Raw genomic sequence first — 24,023 nt, 5'->3', positions numbered from 1 at the left:
AGCAAGACATAAACACTTACTCGTCTCCTGTTTTATTTGCTAAGTAAAACTATAAATCGAAACACACAGCTCCATTTTCTGCTTAACAAATGGAGGCCCTTTTACTTCAAAGACACATTCATATTCCCCAGCAGCTTTCAAGTGCGCTTTCAATCACAGCTTCGGGTTTTTACTTCGGGGCCAGGCTCTGCTTTCTTGTGTGCACAGGCTGCATTCCAGTCCAGGCACTGCACACCGTGAGCTGGCAGCACAGCAGCACTGGCCCCAGGGTGCCCAGGAGTGGGATATGGGGCTCAGCCCACCTCCCCTCAATGGGGTTGGGCTCTGCAGGAGCTCAGAGGCTCCACACCCCATCGCTTTCCTTGGGGGCAGCCCATTCCCTCTCCTCCTTCATTTCACCCTCCTGCCTGACAGCAGTGCTCAGGTTGGCAGGGGCTGCTCCTTTCCCACTGCCCTCTGGACATGTATCAGGGCTGAACTCCACAGCAGCCCCGACCCTGCCCTACACATTGCAGGGGGCAGAGCCAGGCTTGCAGGGATGCACATGTGCACCTTGGTGCGGGAGCTGTGTCCATGCAGGAACACGTGCTCGGGGGTGCCCACATGTCCTGGTCAAGCTGCAGAGAAGCTCAGCTTGCAGCTCCAGGGCCTCACCCACGTTGGATCCCACTGCATCACTGCAGCTGTAGGACCACGGCGATAGGACCCAACCTACAGGCACAGCCCTCATGGGAAGAACACCCGGCTGTGGGGCTGTGCTGCCATGTAACCCCCACCCCCACCACAGCACCAACTCTGTGCTGTGCCATGCCCGATGTGGTGGTGTTGCAGAGCCAGGCACAGCACAGTGCTCCCAGTGCACCTTCCCCAGGGCCGGCGCGCTGTTTGCATAGATCCTAATTTGATTTTAAGCAGCTAAGTCTCCTCTCGCTTTGAAGCATCTGAGCCATCTGTTCTGCATTAAAGGGTGAAAAGCGGTGCAGAGGAGGCGGTGTCTCCTAATTCTGCTATTGATCATGCAATCGTTATCCACCCACGAAGGTCAACGCCGCCGCCTCGGACGGAGCAGCTCCCGTCCCCCCCCAGCAGCCACGCATTGCCTGCATGTTGCCTGCTGCATGACAAGGGCATCCGTGCCCACAGTGCCCGCTGTGCCCTGGCACAGGGACCGGGGGCAGCAGGAGGAGTGGAAATTTCCCGTGCATGGGCTGTGGTGAGGTCCCAGCATGGGACACGTGGGCACCTACAGCCTCAACACCAGCACAGAGCGGAGGCAGCTGGGTCCTGGATATGGTGGAGCACTCCTGGGGTATGACAGCCACGTCCCCCTGACCAAAGGGTCATTACTGCTAATTCTTTTTTCTCCCATCTGTTGTGACTGTTTACACACCACTCGCTAATTAGAGACTAATTAGTTGGTGCAGAAATTCATCACTTTCCAAACACAGGCGAGAGGGAGAAGTGGCCCCGGGAACATCTGCACACATCTGGCGGTGGCATGGGCACATGCTCAGCTCCCTGAGACCACCACCGAGGTGCCATGCCATGCCATGCCATGCCATGCCAGCCCAGCACAGCCCCTCTCAGTCCCTTCCACACTGAGAGCTCCACCTAACTGCACGTTCCCATCCTGCAGCACAGAGGAGGGAGATCGGCAGTGCTGTCTTCATCCGAACCACCGGTGGTGATGGATGGGATAATGGGATGCCAAGTGCTGGTAACAGGGAAGGAGGGCAGGAAGGGGAAGAGAGGTGACCCAGCTCACTTCTTCTTGCTCTCTCCCTTCACTGCCGCTGACATTTTAATGCCAAGGCCTCGCAAGGCACTAATCCAACCTAATGGGATCAAAATCTTTGCCCCTGCACTTTATTTACATAATGACCGCTGGGAGCTGGGTCTGAGCCCACAGCCGGTGCATTAACACAGGGAGGGCTTGTGGATATAGGGCAGAGGCCCCCAGCTTCACCAGAAGAGCAGTAATGGATCCTAATACCAGGGCGTAATGGATAAGCTGGGATCTGAGCATCTCCCCCAGCTCTAAATCCCTCTTGATGGGAAGGAACGAGAGGTTTAAGCCCATGAGGAACCCAGCCTGAAGCCCTGCCAAGGGCGCTGCAGCCCCCCTCAGTTCCTGGGTTCAGCACAGGGCCACCACCTCGCTGCCCCTCGGGGACACCAAGCTGCTCCCCTCCCTGGCACATTAATCAGAAGCTGATCAGCTCAGCGCCTGTTTCCTGCTAATTACCATTAATCAGGGTAAGGCACAGCTGGGTGCACCTGAATCCATCCTTGCTCATCACACAGCCTTAGGGACACCCCAAAACCATACTGGGGGGGTGGGAAGGGCCGCATCCCCATTCCCTTTTGCAGGGTTGACACCACCAGCCCTGGCACTAGCCAAGCCCTGGGGGTCCCTAATTCCTCCTGGGGTGTCTCTGCCTGGCAGTGCCACTGCACAGCCCTCCTCCATCCCCCAGTGCTCCCCCCCAAGCAAGGGTGAGATGGAGCTCAATCTCTTCTGCATCAGACTATCACCGGTGCTACGCAGCACGAGGAGATTAAAAAACAATAAAGAGAAAGCAAAACCCTCTGCTATAATTACCAGCCTTTAGCCGCCAGCGGAGGCAGGGGAGGGAGGGGGAAAGGAGAAGAGGGGGAAAAAAAAGAAACGGAGAAGAAGAAATCCACTAAAATTTTAATAGGAACCACTGCATTTAATTTAACGACACATTTTTTCAATTACCAGAATAATTGTTTTATTCATAAAACGAGTTTCAATAAAGAGGGTAATTTTCCTTTGTTTTTATTATTCATTTGTGTAACGCATCGGCGGCGCAGCTTCCCAGCAGCCGCTCTGCATCTGGGGCTGGGGGATGCAGGGGGGATGGATTGAGGAGGCACGGAAGGGGTTAACACCACACTGCCCCAACACACAGCACCCACGGGTGACACGCGTGGGGCCGTGCGGTGCTCCCAGCTGTGGGACCGGTCCACGCCATCACCAGTGGCCCCACAGCTGCCCCCTGACCCGCTGCTCCCATAGGGCGCACTATGGAGCCCATCCCCGCCAACGCACGTCCCCACTGCAGCCACCTCCTGGGACGGCGGTGGTGACCACGCAGTGCCAGCAGGTGCTGGTAGATGAGCAACACTCCCCGTGCTGCCGGGAGCATTAGTATTCCTGAGACGAGGCCTCTTCCCCTTGATAAAAAGCAAATATGGAATTGAAATGCCGAGCGCTGCCGGCACCTGGGGAGATGCGGAGCTCGGCGCGCCCGTGCCATGGAGCTGTGGATGAAGGGCTGGGGACAAAATGGGCCCCCTCACCGAGCTGTGCCCCAGCACCATCCCTCATTGTCAGCTTTCCCACTGAATCACCAGATTCGGGGATGGGGCAGAGCCACCAGGCTCTGATGCAGGAGTGGAGGATGCACACCCACAGAGCACCACTCACCCACGGGGACACTGACCCTGTGCCACCCCCGGCACAGCACAGCCTTCATTTCACCCACCTGGTGAACGCTGATTTGTCCCAAAAGCCACCAGCGAAGGGTCTGGGTGCCCCAAAGCACCAGGCTGCAGTTAGTTCACATCATCCTACGACCCCATGCCCAGAACCCCCCCACCCCCACCCATCTCAGCCCCAGTGCAGTTCCTTGGGGTGTTTTTAACATTTTTTTTTTTTTTTTTTTTCCTTTTTCCTAATAAAACGCCTTATAATTGCAGATGTGTCCATTAATCCTCGCGACTCACTTTGTTCCTTTCCTTTTCCTGCGTTCTCCCTCCCTCCCCTTCTCCCCCCGCTGAGACCAAGAGCTTTATAAATCTCCTTCTGGCTATTAATTAAAAGCAACCTCTCCGCTATCATGAGTGTACTTGCCATAAATTAATAGCGGCCTTCTTAATCAAATCTTATCTCCTCTCCGAGCGCCCGGCGTGCGGTGCAGGAGTTGGTATCCCAGCCCACTCGGCCGTGAAATGCAATTTCCAATGCTCCAACAGAAACTGCAGCTCCGCTCCATCCTCCCCCCCACGTCCCCGTCCGCTTGCAGGCCACGCGGGATGCAGGGAGGGATGGGGCGGCTGAGCGGAACGCAGAGGTTGCTCCCCAAAGGCACGCTCCATTTCTCAGCCATTTACTGTGTTTATCCGCAGCCCCGGCGGATGGCACTCACCTACCTGCATTATTTAAAGAGCGCAGGGCTCGGAGCTCCCTGTGGTGTAAGGCTGTGGCGGGAGCCAAGGGAAGTTCTGCTGGGTAAAGGGACACGGAGGAGGTGGCACAGCCACTTCTCAGGAGCTCAGCCACTCTTGGGTCCTGCAAGCATGCAGCACACTGCACAGCCTCGTTCCTCCTGTCCCCCAGACCCCAAAATTGCTAAGGGCCACACTCCCCCCCTCCAGTCCCACACATCTCTCTCTAGAGTTTCCTTTCTCACTGCACCCCAAGGTTCTGCTTCTGCACGTGGAGCCCCAAACAGCAGCAAGCACGTGGCATAGGTCAGTATCCTACCTGCTGGCCACATCCCCCATGTCCCCTAGGAGTCCCAGTGAGCCCCCAGCTCTACCCTTTCACTCAGGGGTACCTATGGAGGTATCTCTGAGCATGGCAGAGTGAGGGAGGACCCAATATTGGTGCTCAACAGCTGTTCTTCCACACTAGAACTATTAATTGCAACTCCTTCCTAGACTTGCTGCCATTGCCCTGCTCCCTAAAACTACACCACAGCCAGCATGACCTGGAACCATCCCAGTGCCACCTCCCATGCCCAGCCAGGAGCCGACAGAGCATCCCCTCAGAGGAGATTTTGGGGTTTTGTACATGCCATAAGCGGATTGCAGAGGTGTGCTAACTGGATTAGGTGCGAGGCAGACCTGGAGCGGCTGCAGAGCAGAGCACAGCTCCCACCCCCTGACATCGGCAGCAGGATTTGCTTTAAAAGTGGTTCCTTCCCTTAAGCCTTCAGAAAGGTGATGCTGTGGGAGGGCCAGAGGCTCTGCCACCTCCTCTCTCCCCATGCAGAATCCCCACAGGGCCCCAGGACAGGCAGGCAGTGGGGTCACAACCCCACACAGCCACCCCTGGAGACACACAAAGGGGTTTCATCACACGATCCCGCAGCAGCACCAATGGCACCTGCAAGTGCACAGCAGTTGTGCCCGTGTCATCTTTCATCTGTTTCCACTGCAGCTTCCCCCCATCAGCCCTGAGGCACGGAGGGGCTGTGATGGTGAGAGAGGGCTCCATGAAGTCCTACTGGCACAGCATGGGGACAGAGCCAGTATGGCACAGCCAGCACGGGGCACGACCCAACCCCTTGCTCCTGCAGTTCCAATGCTGCCCAGAGGGGCCATGGCACCCCCAGGACAGACAGATGGATGGGTGCCCACCTCCAGCCATGCCAGGGGGACCTCCTGACCACACTGCCACCCCCATCTCCCTCTTCCTGCATCTGTCTCCAGGCCCACACTTATTTATTTATTTGTTAATTAACTGCTGTTTCCATAACAAACGCTCCAGCTTCTCCCAGCCTCCAACAGCCCTGGGGCTGGATTGTTAACGAGGATTTTAATTTGTTAATTAAAAGCAGGATGGCTCCATAACAAGCTACTCTTCCGCAGCCAGGCTCAGCGGGCTGCAGGGGGTCAGTGGCCTCATGAGCCCCACTGGGGACAGGGCACAGCCCCTTGGGGATGAGGGACATGGGGACAAGGGACAGCACACCCTGCAGCACCACGCTGCCTGCTCAGGATCCCTCTTCTTCCAGCAGCAGCACTAGAGACAAAGCCACATCTCACCTTAGGATCACCTCTCCAAGCCCCACACAGCTCTCAGTCCACATCCCCTCCTCCCCACACCACCTCTCTGCCCAGTGCCACCACTGCCCCTCAGCTCCCCACGCTCTGTGCACAGACAGCAGCTAGGGACAGCCCTCACTGCCCCTACAGCAACGGGGACCCAGAACTTTGGTGCACACGTGGCTCAGGTAAAGCCCCAAATGTTCCCAGAGCTGTGAGCCCTGCCCAGGGAGCAGCACAGCACGTCATCCAGCCCCACGGCGAGGAACAGAGCACGGCTGTGTGCCCGTCCCTGCCTGCCCTCCTCACACACCCACCCTCTGCCCGCCCGGACCGGCAGCTCTGGATGGAAAAAATAACATTTCCCCCCACGGGAACCCCAAACACAGCGCACACATGGCACCGTTGTGCACTCCCAGCCCATGAGCCTGGGGGGGTAACAAACAGAGCTTTGTGCTCCAAAACGCTGCACAACTCCATGTGCACAAGCCCCAGTGCTTGGCCTTGATCCCAGTCCCAAATCTACACACCCTGGCCCCAAAAGCACGGAGCCCATCACATGGCACCAAACATTTGGACTCCAGTGCCGGCCCCCCTGCACATGGCAGAGCCAAGCTGGTCCCCACTGGACGGCAGCATCCCCTTCCCCCTGCACACCGCTCTGTGCCCACAATCCCAGCAAAAGGTGCCCAGCACGTGCCAGCACCCCCTGCATCCCCACGGCCACGTCAGCACTCCTATCCAGCTGCCCTGTCAGCCTGCATCAGCACAGAAGTCACCTCCAAGTGTCCCTTCCCCGCTTTGGCCGCACATTCCTCTGCATCTGTCACTACAGCAGATTGGTGCCATTCCTGCCATGGTCCCCAGGGTGCCGGAGCTCAGTGAGGGGATGGGGACACCGCAGCCCCCCCAGCCCAGGGGTTCAAGCTGGGGATGCCCAGCTCCTGGGGCAGAGCTGGATGGCACCGAGCCGCTGTGACACTGAGCACAGCACACGGGGGTGCGTGACACAGCCTTGTTCCTAGCTGGGGATCTCTCAAAAGCAGTCAAAACTCCTTCCCCAGCAAACTCCTTGCAAGGCCACAAATCCTCCTGACGCTGCGATTGCACAGCTCCTCCGTATCTGGGTCAGTGCTGTGAGTCACGGACACCCAGGGAGTGACTCAACACAGCACGGCCGGCTCCCCAGGAGCAGCTCCAGAACAGCTAGGAAGAAAAGGATGGGCACATCCCATGTGGGATGGGCAGCACACAAGCCCAATGCAGATCAGCACGGCTGCAGGCTGGATTCAGCCCCACGGGGCACAGGGAGTGCATCCTCTGGTTGTTCCTGGAGGGCAACCACAGCCCTGGGCTCTGCAGCGTATGGAGTGTTACTGCCACAAGGGGTGTCCCTGACCCCCCCAGCCATACAGGATGCACAGCGCAGCGCTCGCCCTGCAAACACCCTCACAGACAGACAGACACTCAGCAGGCTCACCGCGAGAATCTCACCGAGGTGGCATTTCCCAACGGAAAAAATACGACGGGGGAAAGAAAAACAGAAGGCAGAAACCACAAGAAAAACCCCACTCAGCCTTTCCCAGGGCACTGACATCATTCAGCCGCCAACCTCACAGGATGGAAAATGCTGTGCCAGCTCCTGGCCCCCCCTGCACCCCACAGAGCGGGACACTGCCACCCGAAATCCGTATCAACAGCAACAATGGCCAAAGTGCCCCATCCCCATCTTTGTCCCTATTGGCACTGCACAGAGGGGACAGGCAGGCACAGATGCACTAGGGTGTTGCCTGGACATCTTTTTTTTTTTTCCTTTTCCCAAAGTATTAATTAGTCATTGCATTGCTCACTTTAAACACAAATAGCTGCAGCATGACTGCAAACAGACTTCTTTTTTTCCCCCTAGGAAAAAGCTTTGCTTTTCCAAAGCTTTACTTCCCTCCTTCATTCAAAGATGATGGTTAGGAACGGCCACAGCCCAGCCACCCCCCCACCAATGCCCTGCATTTCCAGGGCAGGGAAGCGAATGCTGCTTATTGCACTTATTTACACACTTGTGGCTCTCCTGGCTGGAGGGGCTTTTGCAGGCAGCCCAGCGATCCCAGCAGCGCCCAGCCTGACATGCAGCTTATGGGGAGAAGCCAAGCGAGCAGCTCTGCCACAGCCCCAGGTGGAGTGCTTATTTCCCCTATGCACAGCACGAGCCTTATTTCCACCCTCCACTGCACAGCTCAGCCCTCTGCCATCACACCCCCAGCCCTTTGCAAGCCAGCAAAAGGGAGAACATGGGGAGATGAAGGCACCCATTGCCTTCCACTCTGTGCAGAAAGGGGCCGGGTGCTCCTCGCCTCCTGGCAGCCGGCAGGGAGGGTCCTCCCAACAGCACAGCTTTGAATTAAACATACCACCCTAATGAGTTGATTTTATTAGTTTACGAGTGCATTGAGAACTCATTATCAAAATAAACATCAGTGCACTCCACCGAGCGCGGCGTTGCACACACGCGCCCCGGCAGCGCTGCAGATGGGGCCATGAGGTTCTGCCCCTGGTGCCCTCTGTGCCCCACATCCCTGCACCCAGCCCCATGGCATCTGCAGTCCCACACCTCGGGAATGTGCAGCTACCCGCCCCACAAAGCACCTCACACCACCAGCTTTGCTTTTTCATTCTGGGGACCGAGCATCACCGTTGTTGGGATGGGATCATCCCAGCTCCTGCCATCCCAAAACAGACAGTTTGAGGTCCCCTGGTCCACAAGACATCATCCCTCTGGGATGCTCTGGGCAGGCTGAACCCCAATCCTGCTCCACCCCATTGGGGCACAGTGCTGTGGTGGATACCCCAAAGGCATTGGGTACACCCACCCCAGCCCTGGGGAGCTCACACCAGGGTGGAGCACTGAGGCACGCAGCAGGGGACAGCGGGCACATTGTCTGGCTCGGCAGGACACGCTCCCTTTGGAAACAGCAGCTAATCCCATTTCATCCCCCTTCATGGCCATCAGCTGTTTTTCAGGCATTCAGGAGGCGGGTTGCTGAAACCAGAGCTATTGTATCCCTGCCGCTGCCCCAGCCCCCTCCATCCATCACAGCCCAGCACTCGGCCACGCATCCGGCAGCATCCCCACACCCGCTCCATCCCACCTCCATCCCCTGCACCCAGCTGCACCTGTGCCCCTCTGCCTTCACCAAGGACCCTCGGTCTGACCCTGTGGTCCAAGTCCAGGTGAGGAAGAAGAGAAGAAATTCCAGGGGGTCCCCTCATAGCCCAAGGATGTCACCAGAGGATCCCCATGCTCAATTTTTCCCTGCTGGGAAAACGCAGTTCCTGGAAGGAGGGCAACAAATGAGGAGATGGCAATGACACTATAAAACCCCATTAAAAGAGAGCACTTGGCCAAGATTCAGCCCAATTTCCTACATTCAGCAAGCCAGGAGCTGACCCCAGGAACACAGCGGAGGCACAGCGGGCAGGGGACAGGGGATGCAGGGAACAGGCTCCTCCAGCCAGCCCAGCCCTACACATGTGGGACAGGTGAACAAGGGTGCCCTTGGCTCCAAGCTCACTCTGAGGAAACGCCCGTTGGTTGGAACAATTTGCATGCCCAGGAGTCGGCACGCATGCCCCAATCAATTAAAAGGTTCTAAAAATAGTATTTGCCTTCATCAACCTGTTGTGAGTCATGGATACGGTAATGCTGCTGAGTGCTGGGCACTCTGCCATGTGGCCCTGGATACCCAGTCTGCACGGGACAACCAGAGTGCCCCATACCCTCCCAAAGAGGCCCAAGGACCCTCGTCCATGCAAACCAGGGGTGACAGGACCCTGCCAGGCCCCCCAGCACCCGACTTCCTGCATCAACTCCAGCATCCCCGCAGGGATCAGCATCCCCACAACTGACCATATCAGAAGCCAGGCATCACCATCAGCATGCAGCCAGAAGGGCTCAAGGTGATAGCTGAGGACTCACAGGTTTTCACCTCACCCAGCAGCACACAAAGCAATTAGCTCAGGGGGCTAAAATTAGCTCAGCGGTTTCTTTCTGTTAATGGTCAAACCCATCAAGGTTTCCCTCCACCGGGGGCCCCGGCACCGCTGTGCGGGTGGCAGTGATTGATGAGAGGCGACGGAGCTGCTCACGTGTGCCCGTGTTGGGCAGCACAGCCCAACCCCAGCAGCAAGGCAGCGGGACACCAGCCTGGCCAGCAATCCTGGGGCAGTGCACCCCACCACAGCCTGTGCCTCAGTTTCCCTTCAGCTGTCAAAAGGATCCTGCAGGGCAGGGCTCCCGGCACGCTCAGTTCAGCTGTTGTGCGAGGAGAGATGGGCAATGGGGACAGTGACAGCAAAAGGTTGATAGGGAGAGTGACTTTGGCACAGGAAAGGCATTCTGGCATTCCTGGAATCATCACTGCGCTGTCCACGCTCGCAGTTGGGACGCTCAGCTGCTGGCACAAGGTGACAGCTGATCACAGTGCCCAGGGCCCCGTGGTGGCCACCGGCCAGGAGATGACACCGATCTGCACGGGGAGGTGACAGCTCAGAGCAGTCGGTGGCCGCCACTCACTGCATCCCCAGGGACAGCACTCGAGTCCCCTGCACCTGAATTCTCCATTCCTGGGGGCCGAGAGCGGGGACACAACCAACCCCATCGGAGCAGGGGAGACAAAGGGGCCAGGGACCAGCTGCAGCCCGGAATGTCCCCTGCCTTCGGCCCCGTTCCCAGGGATCAGGTTTCCCAGTTCCCAGGCAACCCGAGCGTTCCAGGCACAGGCATTCCGCACCCTGCAGCGCTGGGGGCAAAGAGAGGGGCCACAGGCAGGTGGTCTGCAGGGGCTGGGGGAGGTGGCAGCAAGGGGAGGCATCGCTGGGAACGGAGAGATGCACCCCAAAAGCACACTGGGAATGGGGTAGGGGGATGCACCTCAAAGCATCATCAGGAGACGCATTCCCAGCAGCAGGCTCTGGCTCACTGAGCAGCACCCGGGGCTGTGCCCTTGCAGTTGGCATTGCTGGCATGCGCAGGATGCCAGGCACGAGCAGCACGGCGGAGCCACTGCCTGCACATTCCTGCTGCCAGCAGAGCAAATGCAGTGTCCCCTACACCCACCCCCATCCATCTTCCCCCCAGAGACTCACAGGACACCCTTTCACCCCCAGCCCCATTGGGTGCTGGATCCCCACAGGTGACCACACAACCCTTCCATGCCACCCTGTGCCACAGGGCTCAGCTCACCCTTCGTTAGTGCGATCACATCACTACTGACAGCAGCATATTTATTACCGGCCCAGCACTGACCATTTCTCACCCAGTGACACACAACCTGCTAACGAGCTCGGTGAGGTAACGAGGGCTCTGGGGCAAGGGCATTCGCTGCTCCCCCACCCAGATGGGACCCAGCATCTGAGGGTTTTGCTCTCACACCCCTTCGAGTCTCCACTGCCCCCAGGCAACAACCTGCACCACTGCTGCAAAACATCAACGTTACCAGTCACTGTTTACGTAGGACCTACAGTAACAGCACGGTTAGAGTTCATCTGAAGGCAGGAATCAGGCACATCAAGGATGAGCTCCAGGCTGGGACAAGGCAGTACCTGGGGCTTTGTGGCTGATGGAGCGGAGATGGGACCAGCACTGCGCAGCCCCACAAGCACAGCCTCCTGCACCCCGCAGGGGACAAGGACACCACTTGTAAAGACTCATGAAGACAGATCCAGGGTCATTCCTCATCACATCTGTACACTGTAAACCCGCCTTCCTCCTCCCAGGTTTAATTACCAGCATTTTTCCACGATCACAAGCAACCTGCATCTGCTCGCCTGCCTCTCTCCTCCAGCTCCTTCGTTTGCTCCCACTGAGCAGAAGTGCCACCTCAGCCTCACCCCTGTCACCAAGGGATGAGCAGCGCTCGGTGCTGCCACCCCAGCACAACGGGCAGGGCTCAGGGAGGGCACCCACGAGTGGCACACATTGGTGCGTGCCATACCATGGGGGCACAGGATGGCACACCCCACCCTGGTCCTATGGGGAACCACCAGCACTCCACGCACAGTGATGGAGCACAGCAGATCACATCCCTCCCCCGTACGGTTATCGGGTCATCAAAATTTCATTGCTGTGCCTGGCCACTAATGGCTTCCAAAGGAGCATCAAATTTTAATCTCTCTTTTCCTCTCCCCTAAAAGCCACTTTCCTTCCTGAGCCGGAGCTTTGCACGAGGCCGGCAGCTAGAGTGGCAGCCAAGCTCATGGGGAAGGGGGAGGCAGAAAAAGCCATTCCAGCATTCCCAAGGCTTGACGATGGACACCAGCCCTGGGGATGCTTTCATGGGTAAAGACACCTTCCCAAAGCCAAGGGAACCACTGCCCTTGGTCACATCCCCAGGAAGGGGCAGGGACCCATCCCCTCCAGCCCTGCTCCACGGCACATGCAGATGTGCCCAGGGACCACACGTGTCTGCCAGAAGGCTCTGTGCCTCCCACGCCAGCCCCTAATAAGCCTCTTTGACTGAAGCTGCCCATCTCAGGCCCCTGCCCCAAATCCCGTCTGGAACCTTAAGCCTCCCAAATCCCTCCTGGGACTGGATGCAGCTTCCTCAATCCCATTATGGGTGCTGTGCTGGTGCAGGGGGTCCTGGGCTATGCCCCCAGCCCCAGCTGAGGGAAAACTGTACCTCTGAGAGGCACAAAATCTGCAGAACAAAGCAGGGGAGGGGAGGAATGGGAAGAGCACCCCAACTCCTGGGGAACCCTCTGTTGTCTCACCGTTCGGTGAGGGTCGCACTGCGACAGCTCCAACCCACACCGCCTTCGCCTCTGCGTAATTAGCGCGAGGCCCCTAATCAATAAGTTATTTTTTGCCGTGGGTAATTAATAATTACACAGCGCAGGCAGGCTGTAATTAAACTTCCATCCCATCTCTCCCCAGTGGTGCTGGAGTCTTTGTTTTAGCAACTGCAGGTATTAAAAGTGTTTCATCCTGCGCGTGGGGAGCCCGCGCCCAGCCGGGAGGGTCTTAAGCCCTCCTCCCCCCTCCCTTCCATCTCTATTGATCCCATTTTCTTTGGCTGCTAGAATCAATAGCACCGACACAAAGCACACTGCTGCCTCCGCTCCAGGCCTGGCTATGGGGCACCAGCCCTACCAAGGTGCCCATATGGAGATGTCCCTGCTGAGAACCCACCGCAGCAGGGCTGAGCTAAAGGCCACAGCGGGCACTGTGCCCACGGGGCAGCTCCTCCACCCACGTCCATTTGGGTTGCAGCGATGACTGCTGTCAGCCCACGTGCAGCAGGAGGTGACCCTGCCCCCTGTGTCCCTGAGCCAGCTGTAGGGGACAGGCAGGCGATGCTCCATCACTGCTCGCACTCAGCCATGCAGGCTTCCAGCAATGCCACGCCACCCGCCAGGACACACAGCATGCTGCAGGATGCACAGCTCAGATCGTGCACCAGGAGCAAGGAGAAAATCCCTTTCTCCTCTGCTCCAGAGCCCCACAGGGAGCTCCTCAGCCCCATGGACAAACAGGAGTCAAGCACAGCAGGAGAGCAACCCACAGCCAGGAACAAATGGACCATGGGGGACCGCGAGCTGGAGCCGCCAGGCAGGAGAGAAACTCGGCAAGGGAGTGAATCAATCAAAGAGACCTTCACAGCTCCCCACACAGGGCCTGCCCGGATAATATACTGCCGCTTTAGATGTTATGTTCTGAACTTAATTACTGAGAAATTATAGCAGAACTAAGGGAGGCTCAGGGGGAGCAGGAGGACGGGAGCGCATGGAGACTTCTGGCTCCACTCACTGCTGCAAACAAGGGCAAGAAATGTCGTGGGTTGAGGAGCCCCAGACACAGCACAGTACCCCTGTGCCCCTCATTTTGCAGCCTGGATCTGCTCCGTCCGAGCAACGGGGATGGAGGAGACCGTGCTGCAGCACTGCCAGACAGCACCTCCTCCACATTCCTGCAGGGATGTTTGTCTGCCGGGGAGGGGACAGCACCCCAAGGAGGGCTCCCCCCAGGAATCTCTGCATCTCAAAGGGGCAGGAACTACTCCTGCCTCTCTCCAAGCAGCCAAAAGCACACTGCTGTGCCACAACCCCAGAGGTGATGAGGAGACAGGCGCTCATGCTGCCCAGTACATGAAGCCTCAGAGTACCCACAGGGACTCAGGTCTGCAGACCCCCACTGCCCCACTCGCTGGAGGTCGACGGGACTAGAATCACTGCAAGAGCCGCTCCCAGAACTCGTGCCGCGCACATGTGGGGTCCCCAGGGAGGGGGTGAAATGAGTGCCCTCACCTTGGAGGGCGTCTGGTCCTCAGGAAATGGCTGACGCATTTCTACCCCGCACTCAAAGCAACGGTTCGCTTCCCATCCCCAGAGCGGAGGCTGTTACGGGGCAGGAGAAGCAGGAGGCAGCGCAGAGCTGAGCCCCCCCAGGCACCGCGCTACGCTCTGCGCCGTTCGGCCCCGGGCACCTGGGGGTCTCCTTGAACACCTCTATTCCCCTTCCGAGCTCTGGGGCAGCGACCCAAACTTCTTCATCCCGGGCAGGGTGAGAGCCCCCAGAGTCCTCCACCTCCCAGGGTTCATCTGTCGGAGGGGCACACAGAACCCCCCCCACCCACTAGTGGTTCACCGCCAGCATCGAAGCGGGAGCCGGAGGCTGAAGAAGCCGCACCCCGCACCGGGGCCCCTCGCACCCCCTTACCTTGGGTAACGGCTCCCGGGGGGCCGAGCAGGGCGAGCACCACGGTGCATAGCAGCCCCCAACTCCCGGGCCGGGCCATGGCTCCGCCGACACGGGGGCAACTTCCCCGACTTTATAATCCGAGCGGCGGCGGCTCCAGCCCTCGCTGCTCCCCGGTCCCCCGGCGCAGGGACCTCCGCGGCAGCGCTGCTCGGAGGGAGGCGGAGGAGATGTGCGGAGCTCCCGGCGGGGTGTGGGGGGGCCGCAGACAGCTCTCCGCCGTGTCCAACTTCCTCGGAGACGCGCAGAGCCGGGACCCCTGAAAATTCAGATCGGGGCCGGCAGCCGAGCCCCTCCCCACGAGCTGCCCTCCGCGTCAGGGAAGGGGAAAGGAAGCGCACAGCCGTCCGCCCCCGGCCCCTCCTGCCCGCCTGGGCACCATGGGGAGCCGCAGAAAAAAGTTTGGGGTCCGGGGGCGGGGAGGCGGCCCCTCCCCGGCGCTCAGCTTCTGCCTGGGAACATCCTCGCCCCGCGGCTCCGGGCGACGGGGCGGGATGGGGTCTCGCCTCGCGTCGCACCCCAGCAAACGGAGAAAGTGTGGCGGTGACGCGCGGCGGCGAGGGGTCCCGCTCGGAGCCGCGGGCGGTGCGCGGCAGGCGGGCTGGCAGCGCCGCGCCGTCCCTTCTCGGTGCTCCGGCCGGCTGCCTGCTGCCTCCTGCGCGGCGGCGGAGTGAGCTGCGGCGGCGGGGCTCGGCGGAGCCGGGGGCAGCCCGAGCCGGGGAGGCGGGGAGTCGACGCGGCTCCGAGCGCTACCCAGCGGCCGCGGCCGGGCGCGCACGGAGATGCGGGGGAGAGGGCGCGGCGGGCACGTCCCCTCGGCCGCCCACGCTTCGTACGGAATGGATGGGACGACCTTCGCTCCCTATCCCCCACCCCGGCCGCAGCAGCTGCCTTCTCTGCAGCTTTCGGATCACCACGCGCCTGGCGCGGTCCCCTCCTCACTGTCCCCAGCCACACTGACAGCGCTCAGAGCGTCTGCACCTCATCCCCATATCTCAGGGAGGGGACACGTCAAGTCTCCAGGGAAGCTCACAAGCAGAACTCGGTGCCACCGGGTTATCAGAGCTAACAGTGCAGGGTTCCGGAAAAACAAGATATCCAGCCCTAGGGATGAGCCAGCGGTGCCTCCCAAATCTCATATCACACCATCAGGCCCATTTCTCAAGCTCAAATCTCCCAGCAGGATCTGGTCACAATCACACATCCTTCAGAGACAACCGTGCTTTATGTCAGCACAGTGCCTTGCACTTGCTGGGGGAGAGCAACTCAGCCAGAGCTGCTACTGAACACCAACAGACCTGAAGTGTCCACAGAGAGGAAACACCTGGATGAATCAGACCCATGAGCACACACAACACCTTAGTGTAAAGGGGTCTGAAAGGATCAGGGCAAAAACACAAGCAGATTAGTCTACAGCTCAGCCCAGCACCAAAGGTTCAAACCAGGGCAGGGAATTGAGGGAGCATTCTCACGCAAACATCAATACAGCGATGTTAGTTCCTGGACACCAGAGTGTATTTCCCCCCGTGCAATATATGCTCACGTGTAAATCACACACAGAGCTCAGAGGCACAATGCCTGTGTGCACGTTGCATATTTGGAGAGCTACTGCCAAATTTCCCATCGACCTCTTGAGGAGATGCTGAACAATAAGCCAGCACTTGCCCACCCCAGCATTAATCAGCTCCGTGGCTGGCATTCTCAACTGAGCCAGTGGGGATCGATGTGCTGTAGGAGGCTGTGAGCTTGGCTCACCTCTCAGGGTGGTGTTCCCTGACAACGTGGGCTGCAATGAGCAGGGAGGAAGCCCCCCATGGAGTGCTCAGACCCCAGTCCCACAGCACTCACACGTGCTGCAGTGGGGAACAGCCGCGTAGTGCTCAGCACTCTCCCAGCCCCCTGCGGGATCAGGGTTTTGTTCCATGCAGAACAGGAATTCCTGTCTCCAGGGCCATAAATTCAGCACCTGCCCCTGCTGCCAGTACTGATTTATGGTTGTTGCAATTAATCTTGCCAAGGTGTGAGCCCTTTATTACCTGCTTGCAGAGGTACCCGGCTCCCCACAGCCACCCAGACAGGCTGCAAGAGCTCTCATCTGACAGCAGAGCTCCCACCCAGCTCTGCCTGCTCCATGCCAGCTCTCATCTGCCCAAATTTACCTAAGCATCAGCAAGTTCCCGCTCACAGCCCCATTGCTGCTCCCAGGGGTAGTGGGAAAAGCCAGGAACTCAGCAGGGAGGGCACCGGGCTCTGGGTCACACCTGCCCCATCGCTCCATCTCACATCAGTCAACCCAATCCCCCACAGCCTACCAAGAATCCCAGCTTCTGAGCCACGATTTGGGGCAGTGTCACTTGTAATTACGATGAGGCATGCACACACACCAGCTGTGCCGCACGACTTTTGCCTAAGATGCTTCTGGAAGGGGTGAAAAGGCACGGCTCTCCAAGTGCGCATCGGGGGGTGGGCTCTGAGCTCCCCATTTCTCCTCCAGATCCCCTCCTGCTGCTTCCACAGGGTGGGGGGCTCCAGCCCCCAATGCCTACCGGCTGCTGCTCGGGGGTTGCTAATGAGCACTTGGCCCCACGCAGCCCCACAGGCAGCAGAAGGCAGCCTCAGGCCTATTTGTAGAATTGAAAGCTGTTATTTTGCCTCCTGCTTGAAGAGGGCGCATCAAAGTCAAACCAAAAATACGTCGCCGGGATTGAATTAAAAACTCTTGTTTGAAACCAAGGCAAGTTCCAAAAAAAGATCAAGGCTCTATTTGAAATGTAAAAAGTCTTTTGCTTGGATGTCAGGCGCTTCGGGAACCAAGAGTCAGCACTACCCAAAGGCTACAGGACAACAGCCCACAGCTCCCCTCAGTGTCTCCTTGCACGAGGCTGTGGCTCCCATCATTGTTTCCAGAGTGGGAGGGCTCTGTGCCACCCCTCGTCCCCACAACCATGGGAAGGGGCTGGGAGCTCCTCAGCCCCTTTTTGCATTGGAGTGGAGAGCAGCAGATGTAACCACAGGCTGTCGGCACCGGCACGGGGAAGAGAAATTGGATAATGGAGGCTCTGCAGTCTCACAGATAGAGGTATAACAAGCTCCCACTGGCAGAAACTGAATCCAGACATAGCCAGACTAGCAATAAGGTGTGCACTTCACAGCGAGGACAGCTGACTGGCTGCAGCAAGGCTCCCCAGTACCATTCTGTTCGTAATTCAAATTGTCTTTCGGGTTTTTTTGTTTTCTGTTTGTTTGTTTGTTTTCTTCCCCCTTATTCCATTGTTTTCCAGAAGCATCTGCTCTCCTAGAAGGGTCATTTCAAGGTGATGCTGCCCACAAGTTGGGGACAGGTCCTTGCCCAGGCAGTGGGGCAGGCACCCTCCCATGCTGCAGGATGCACTCCTGGCCCAGCGTGGGGCTGCATGCAGCAGATGTTCTGCTTGCAGCAGGACTGGAGCTGCCTCCCATTATCTTGCATCGAAGGGCATCAAAAGCAGGGCTGCATGCTGCCCCTGGATGCTGTGCAAGGGGCATCCAAAGCAGCTGGGAACAGAAACATCTTTAATATTTGATGACTTCAAAATAAAACACCGGGAGAAGGAATGGCAAGCTCCCCTGCCCAGCCAGGAGCTCTGCTCCAGCATCAGCTGCCTGGGGCATCTCAGCCAATTAAGATCTTCCTTCAAACCCACTGTGCATCCCCATGCTCAGTGCAGGCAGAGGGCAAAGCAAGGGCATCTTTCCAGCAGTGACAACAGGACTTCTACTCCCAAGCAGGATCTAGCTCATGCCATCCATCCTTACCACACAGGAGATGAGAGTTGAGGCATTAATGCCAGCCCAGCCCTTGTGCCCACATATGAGCAGCAGCCTGCCCAGGAGCACAGCTGGATGGTTGGAGCTGCTGCAAGACATGAGCAAAGCAGGGAAACGCTGTTCCTGCTGTTCCATGTAACTCAGCCCTTCTCCAGCTCCTCCTCCAGAGCAGCTACCAGAACCATTTCTAAACATACCCACACTCACACCAACATCCCAAAGCCACAGCCACAGGACCCTGCTATTAGCTCTAACAAGCAGGCTGCATGGGGCTGGCTCCCCACCCCAAAGCTGCTGCTGAGGTCGGACACACCAACCACTCCACCATCCCAAAGCTGAGCTCTGCTGTTCCTGCAGCCTGTAAACATCAGAAGCTGCCAGGATGGGCTGTGGGGCAGACAGGGTGAAGGTGCAGGGGAAACAACGCCCAGCACCGCACTCCGCCAGCAGCCCCAACCACACGCTGACTTTTACATCAGATCATTAAAAATTTAAAACAGGGTTTTGGCTCATTTTAACATGGTTGCTTAACATTTAAAGGCTGCCTTCCTGAGTCCTTCTCCATAAAAGCAACAGGACACGCTAGGAGCCAGCTCCAACCACAAGCATGCAGAAGTTGAGGCTGTAGAGGTGCCCCAGTTCCCCACACCTGCATATGAAGCTCAAAGAACAATTTTTTTCCTGGGCATTCCATATTCAAAAGCAAAGAGCCTGATAGGACACCAGTTTGCTTTGGACAGCACATATCAAATCCCTCAAACTTGTCACAGCCCTCCTTGCCTTTGCTCCTACTGCATCACACTGAGGTGAGCACAGACCCACCACAGCTCTGGTTGCTCCAATCCACGAAAGCAACATAAGCAGAAAAGAAAGAGACCAATACTTTTCCTACCTGTTGGGATTTGCACATTTATCCTTCATGACAGGCTCAGCTGTTCCTCTCTATCCTATCCCTGCAGGGTCCAGCAGCTCCCTATGCCTTCTGCAGGTTCCCAACCCCATGGAGCTGGCAATCCCAAACCCTGCATACATCTCAGAACCCCCCCCCCCCCCCCCCCAGAGAGCTGCAGCACCACAAAGCAATACATTTCCCCCAGCTGACCTGGGTCAGTCCCATTTAATTCTTCTTCATTAACCAGTGGATGTGACACACCTGCCCTGGTTGCCATGGGGGGAAGCCCTGACCCACCGTGTGATAGATGCACAGATTGTAGCCAAGGTCTGGGACTTTGTTGGGTGCTGCCATCCCCACCTAAAGGGTGTCTGACTGGAGCACGGGCTGCTGCCTTGAGCTGTGGAGCAGCAAAGGAACCCCCAAAGCAGGCAGCTGCTCCCCTTGGCCATCAGGGCGGTGGTGTACAGAAGCAATGTGGGTCACACTGCTCTGCTGCTGGCTCTCCATCACCTGGTGTGCGGTGTGTGCCTTCTGAGTGCTTTCTGGGCACTTCAGGTGCTGCACTGATTTTCAGCGCTACAGGATTAAGTGATAAATAATGGATAATAATAGTAGGAATGGTAAATAATATATTTACAGGCTTGCATAATGAATAACGTTGTGCACGAGTTGCCGGTGCCACTCGTGAGCACTGCTGAACTGGCAAAGGGCAGTGGGCACAAGTGGGAGCTGAGGATGGAGTTATGGGGCTCTCCCAAAGCCTCCTCACCCCAAACCTCAGCCATTCATCCTGTGCTGTGTGCCCACAAAGCCCCAGAGGCATTTTAGGGAGACAGAACTATCCATCCCTCAATCAATCCCGTTAGCAGCAGCAAAACCTCAAAGTGGATTTCTCCATGCACCACAGGGCAGGGGGTCTCTGCACAGCCCCCTCCCCGTGCCCAGCAGGCTCCGGGCTGGATGCTGCCCTGTGCCCATAGAATGGGGTGGAGGGCAGGGGGCTGCACCCTGAGTGCTCCCCCAATTCCCCTGGGGCCGGGCATGGAGATACACGTAGACAGTCTGGAAACAGATCCCAGCTGGTTCCTGCCAAGTAATTCCGTTCAATGAGAGCCTGTCGATACAATTAGCTGTCAATTGTCACCCGTGCAGGGCCAGACTGGCGCACCCACTGCTGACTCATTAAAAATGAGCAAAGGAAATGGAAATAGCTTCATGCAGGGCATCCCCCACCCCTCTGCCTCAGTTTCCCCATGCGAGTGGTTGTGGGGCCACGAGCTGCAGCCCTGCGCAGCCCCACATCCCCCAGCACAGGGGGCAAAACAAGGGGATGCTCACAGGAGCCCATCATGTGCAGCTGTGCTGGCAGTGAGGCGGGGGAGCGATCTGTCTTCCTGGCTGCCAGCTCCAATGGCTACATTTCAGATAATTCCAGATAGTAAATTTTTGGAGTCCCTATAAGCTAAAATCAATATTGGCACAACTGTGCGTCATTAAAAACTAAATGAACATGACAAAGCCAAACTGCTGCCTATTAAACAAATGAGTTTTCTATCCACACAGGCACAGCAGGTTATTAAATTCTTTATTACAGGAGCAACGCTTTTTATAAAAGGGGGTGGGAACACGTTGCCCTGCGAGGTGACAATGCCATAGCCTGCCCTTCCTGCAGCACTTGCTGAGGGGCTCTGCAGGCACCAGGGCTGCAAAGAACCAAGGGGGGCTTGGAGATTTTCTGCGACAGCAATGCAACAGCGGCGGTGCATTGGCAATGCAGCAGCTGCACAGGGTGGCTGGGTAACCTCCTGCTTTACTCCTGAAAGGCTGAGCTGTGCCTCTTCAGCTCGTATCTCGGGAGTGCTGGGGCTGTCCTCCGTCCCCTCTGTGGAGCACAAAGATCAGGCTCTGCCTTTCACTCCGCTGCTGTCCCTCCTTGGAGTCCCAGCAGCAGCCCGCTGCCTGCCCCTGTGCAGTGATTGCAGTGCCCTGATTGTGTCCAAGCTCTCACCATACACCAGGAGGTATAAATATTAATAGGTGCCGGGTGAGGGCTGGGGAGCAGAGGGCTGGGAGGGCAGGGGGGAAGGGGCTGGGCTGCATCACCCCCTGGCCCCTCGCTGCACAGTGGCTGGGGCTGAGCCGCAAAACACAGGGAAAGGTCATCGTGCTCAGCCACGGGAAGGAGAGCTGCCGGGCAGCAGCTGCCCCAGTGGCTCTGGTGAGTGCCAGCGGCTCCAGGGACATCTGTCACCACCCTGCTCCATGGCCCATCCCCACAGCGGGGTGTGCAGGGCTCTGCACCAATTTATGCACGGGTTGCACAGTGTGCATGTGGCACATGGAGACCTGCACCAGCCCCATAGCTGTGCTCGCCCCAGGGACAGACACGGATCCCGTGTGTTGTGTGACTGTGCTCGGATAATGGGATCTCTGCAGCCACGCACTGTTTTTTAATTGCACACAAATGGAGCTGAGTGCCACGTCTCTCAGCTGTCCCAGGCTGAGGGGACAACCTGGTGCTACTCAAAGTCTGGGTACCAGCCGTGCTGCAGGGATGTAGAGTTCCACGTTTCCCTCCTGTTCCCTGCTGGCCAGGCTGCTCTCCCTGCTGCTGGAGTTTGATGATGACAAACTGCGTCGACATGGAGATGAAGTGCCTTCCCCAATCTGCCTGGTGCCCATTAGGCAAGAGCAGCTGCAGTGATTGATGCTGGCGAGCCCCAGGCGAGAGCTTCCCCATCCCTCCCACACACACACCACCAGCCTCACCCCCGCCCACTGCCACCCTACAGACCCCTCCTTGACCCCATAACACACAGCATGGGGGCATGGGGATTCGATGGGGACCTCACCCCGCAGTACAAGCATGGGGCGAGAGCCACCATGCTGCTGAGGACAGTGCCAAGCCGTTGGTCTCCCGGATAGCACGTGGGGTTGTCAATCAGGCAGTGTCAGCTGTGTGAGATTCACCTCTGCAAGGAGATGAAAGTGGCTCCGAACGGAGCGCCGTGCTCCCTGTGGAGGGGGCTGCACGCAGAGCTGGCCGCCGCCTGATTGATGCTTTGACAGCATGATGGATGGCGGCGGGCCAGCCCCTGCCATGGCCGCACATGTACTGCATCCCATATCAGGAGATGGGAGGCAGCCACACAGCCGGGGAGGGCTCCCCACCCCATCCCATCCCATCCCATCCCATCCCATCCCATCCCATCCCATCCCATCCCATCCCATCCCATCCTATCCCATCCCATCCCATCCCTGCAGGGCTGCACGAGCAGGCAGAGCAGGCTGCAAGGGGTGGGAGCTGCAGCGGGAAGTTTTATGGGGTCTGCATCAATCAGCGGGAATCCCATAAAAGTCGGTGGGTATAAATGGGCTCCTCAGATAGGTTTTGACATCCAATTGTCTTTTCCATTTCAGATGTCATAAAGCTATGCACACCCATCTAGAGAGAGGGAGCGAGCGTGCACTCTCCGAAATACAGATGCGCAGACACATGCACAGTGCGCCTGGCACACGTGCGTGCAGAGGCTGTGTGTGCACACTGCTCACACACACACACACCCTCTATTGGCCCCCCCTGCTCTCATGGGGGCCCTGCTAAGGGCAAAGCCTGTGCTCTGCTGAGGGCCTGGGGACCCGCTCACTGCCATTAACCCAAGGCAGAGGTAGGAAATGGGAGGCTGGGGATCGATTTGGGAAGCTGTTTAAAAACCTCATTTAAAGGGAGAAAAGGAACATCCAGCAAGCAAGCGGTGCCAGGACGTGCTGCTGCCTCTCCTCCTGCAACACAATGAAACAGGCAGCGCTCAGCTGGGAGGATGCTCCCCTCCTCAGAGCCATCACTTCTCCCTGCAGGGAAATCACAGCTCCGGTGTTAGGCACAAACTCAGATGAACGAGCAGGTCGTCCATCATCTCTGCGTAAATCATCCGCCGTGCTCGGCTACGTGAGCATCACGGCCTGGGGACAGAGAGCGGCTCATGCGCTTCAGTGAAAAGGGGGAAATTTTACACAACTGAGGGAGAGAGGAGGAGAGAAATGCAAACTCGGAGCGGTGGGGGAGAGCCATTCATCTCTGCAGCCTGCAGCATCCCCCTGCAGCACGCGGCTCCAACTGCCTGGGGACCACTCAGACGCGAGCAAACGCCTCTATTTTGCTGAGGATTAATTGTCCCTGAAAGAGTCACAGCCTCCCCATCATGCTGGGAGCTGAGCGTGGGGCTCCAGCTGCCGGGACACCTTCCTTCCTCCCCACACTGGGCTTGGGCTACCAGCACAGCAGGGAGCAATTGCCCTTTGCAAACTATGGCCTGGCCCAGGCGGGATGAGGGGCACATGGATGCTGTTGCACACCTTCCCCGTGGGGAGGAGATGGCTCTGCTGTGATTCAGTTGTGGAGATGGGGTACCTCCCATGCACCCCATGGCACTGCAGGAGGATGCTCCGCTGGTCTGTGCTGGTGTCACCCAGATGCAGAATGAAGGAGAGGAGTGGGGAAGCAGGAGGGACCCCACATCCTCCTCCCACACCCGGGCTCTGGCCGCTGCATTGCTGTGGAAGGTGACTTCTTTGGAGATGGCTCTCGCCGCATCGCAGAATCGCTTCTGGATAAGCAATTACCGTCTATTTACCTCTGCCCATATGGCACTCAGGAACAGGTGTGCAGGTAATGAAATACCCAGATCCACCAGGCTCGGGGAGGCTGGCTCGTCTTTCCTTCTCATTCCTGAGCTTGGGCTGCAGCCCGCTCGCAAATGATAGCTAAGGAAG

At 57.9% G+C, this 24,023-nt stretch overlaps 1 protein-coding gene across 4 annotated transcripts in view; it reads right to left on the bottom strand.

Moving 5' to 3' along the window:
- SDK2 (sidekick cell adhesion molecule 2) overlaps positions 1–15,255 on the bottom strand; it is a 42,157-nt gene extending 26,902 nt beyond the window's left edge. For all 4 annotated transcript variants that reach the window (XM_085240048.1, XM_010721482.4, XM_085240049.1 and 1 more), the window contains exon 1: positions 14,510–15,255. In XM_085240048.1, coding sequence (XP_085096174.1) covers positions 14,510–14,588 — 79 coding nt within the window. In that variant the 5' untranslated portion in view covers positions 14,589–15,255. The remainder of the gene's footprint in view (positions 1–14,509) is intronic.
- Between the last annotated feature and the right edge of the window lie 8,768 nt (positions 15,256–24,023).

Source organism: Meleagris gallopavo, chromosome 20 (genome assembly GCF_905368555.1).
Source record: "Meleagris gallopavo chromosome 20, MGAL_WU_HG_1.1, whole genome shotgun sequence".
NCBI lineage: Eukaryota > Metazoa > Chordata > Aves > Galliformes > Phasianidae > Meleagris > Meleagris gallopavo.
Note: the sequence above shows the minus strand (reverse complement) of the source record. Positions and strands in the feature narration are given on the sequence as shown.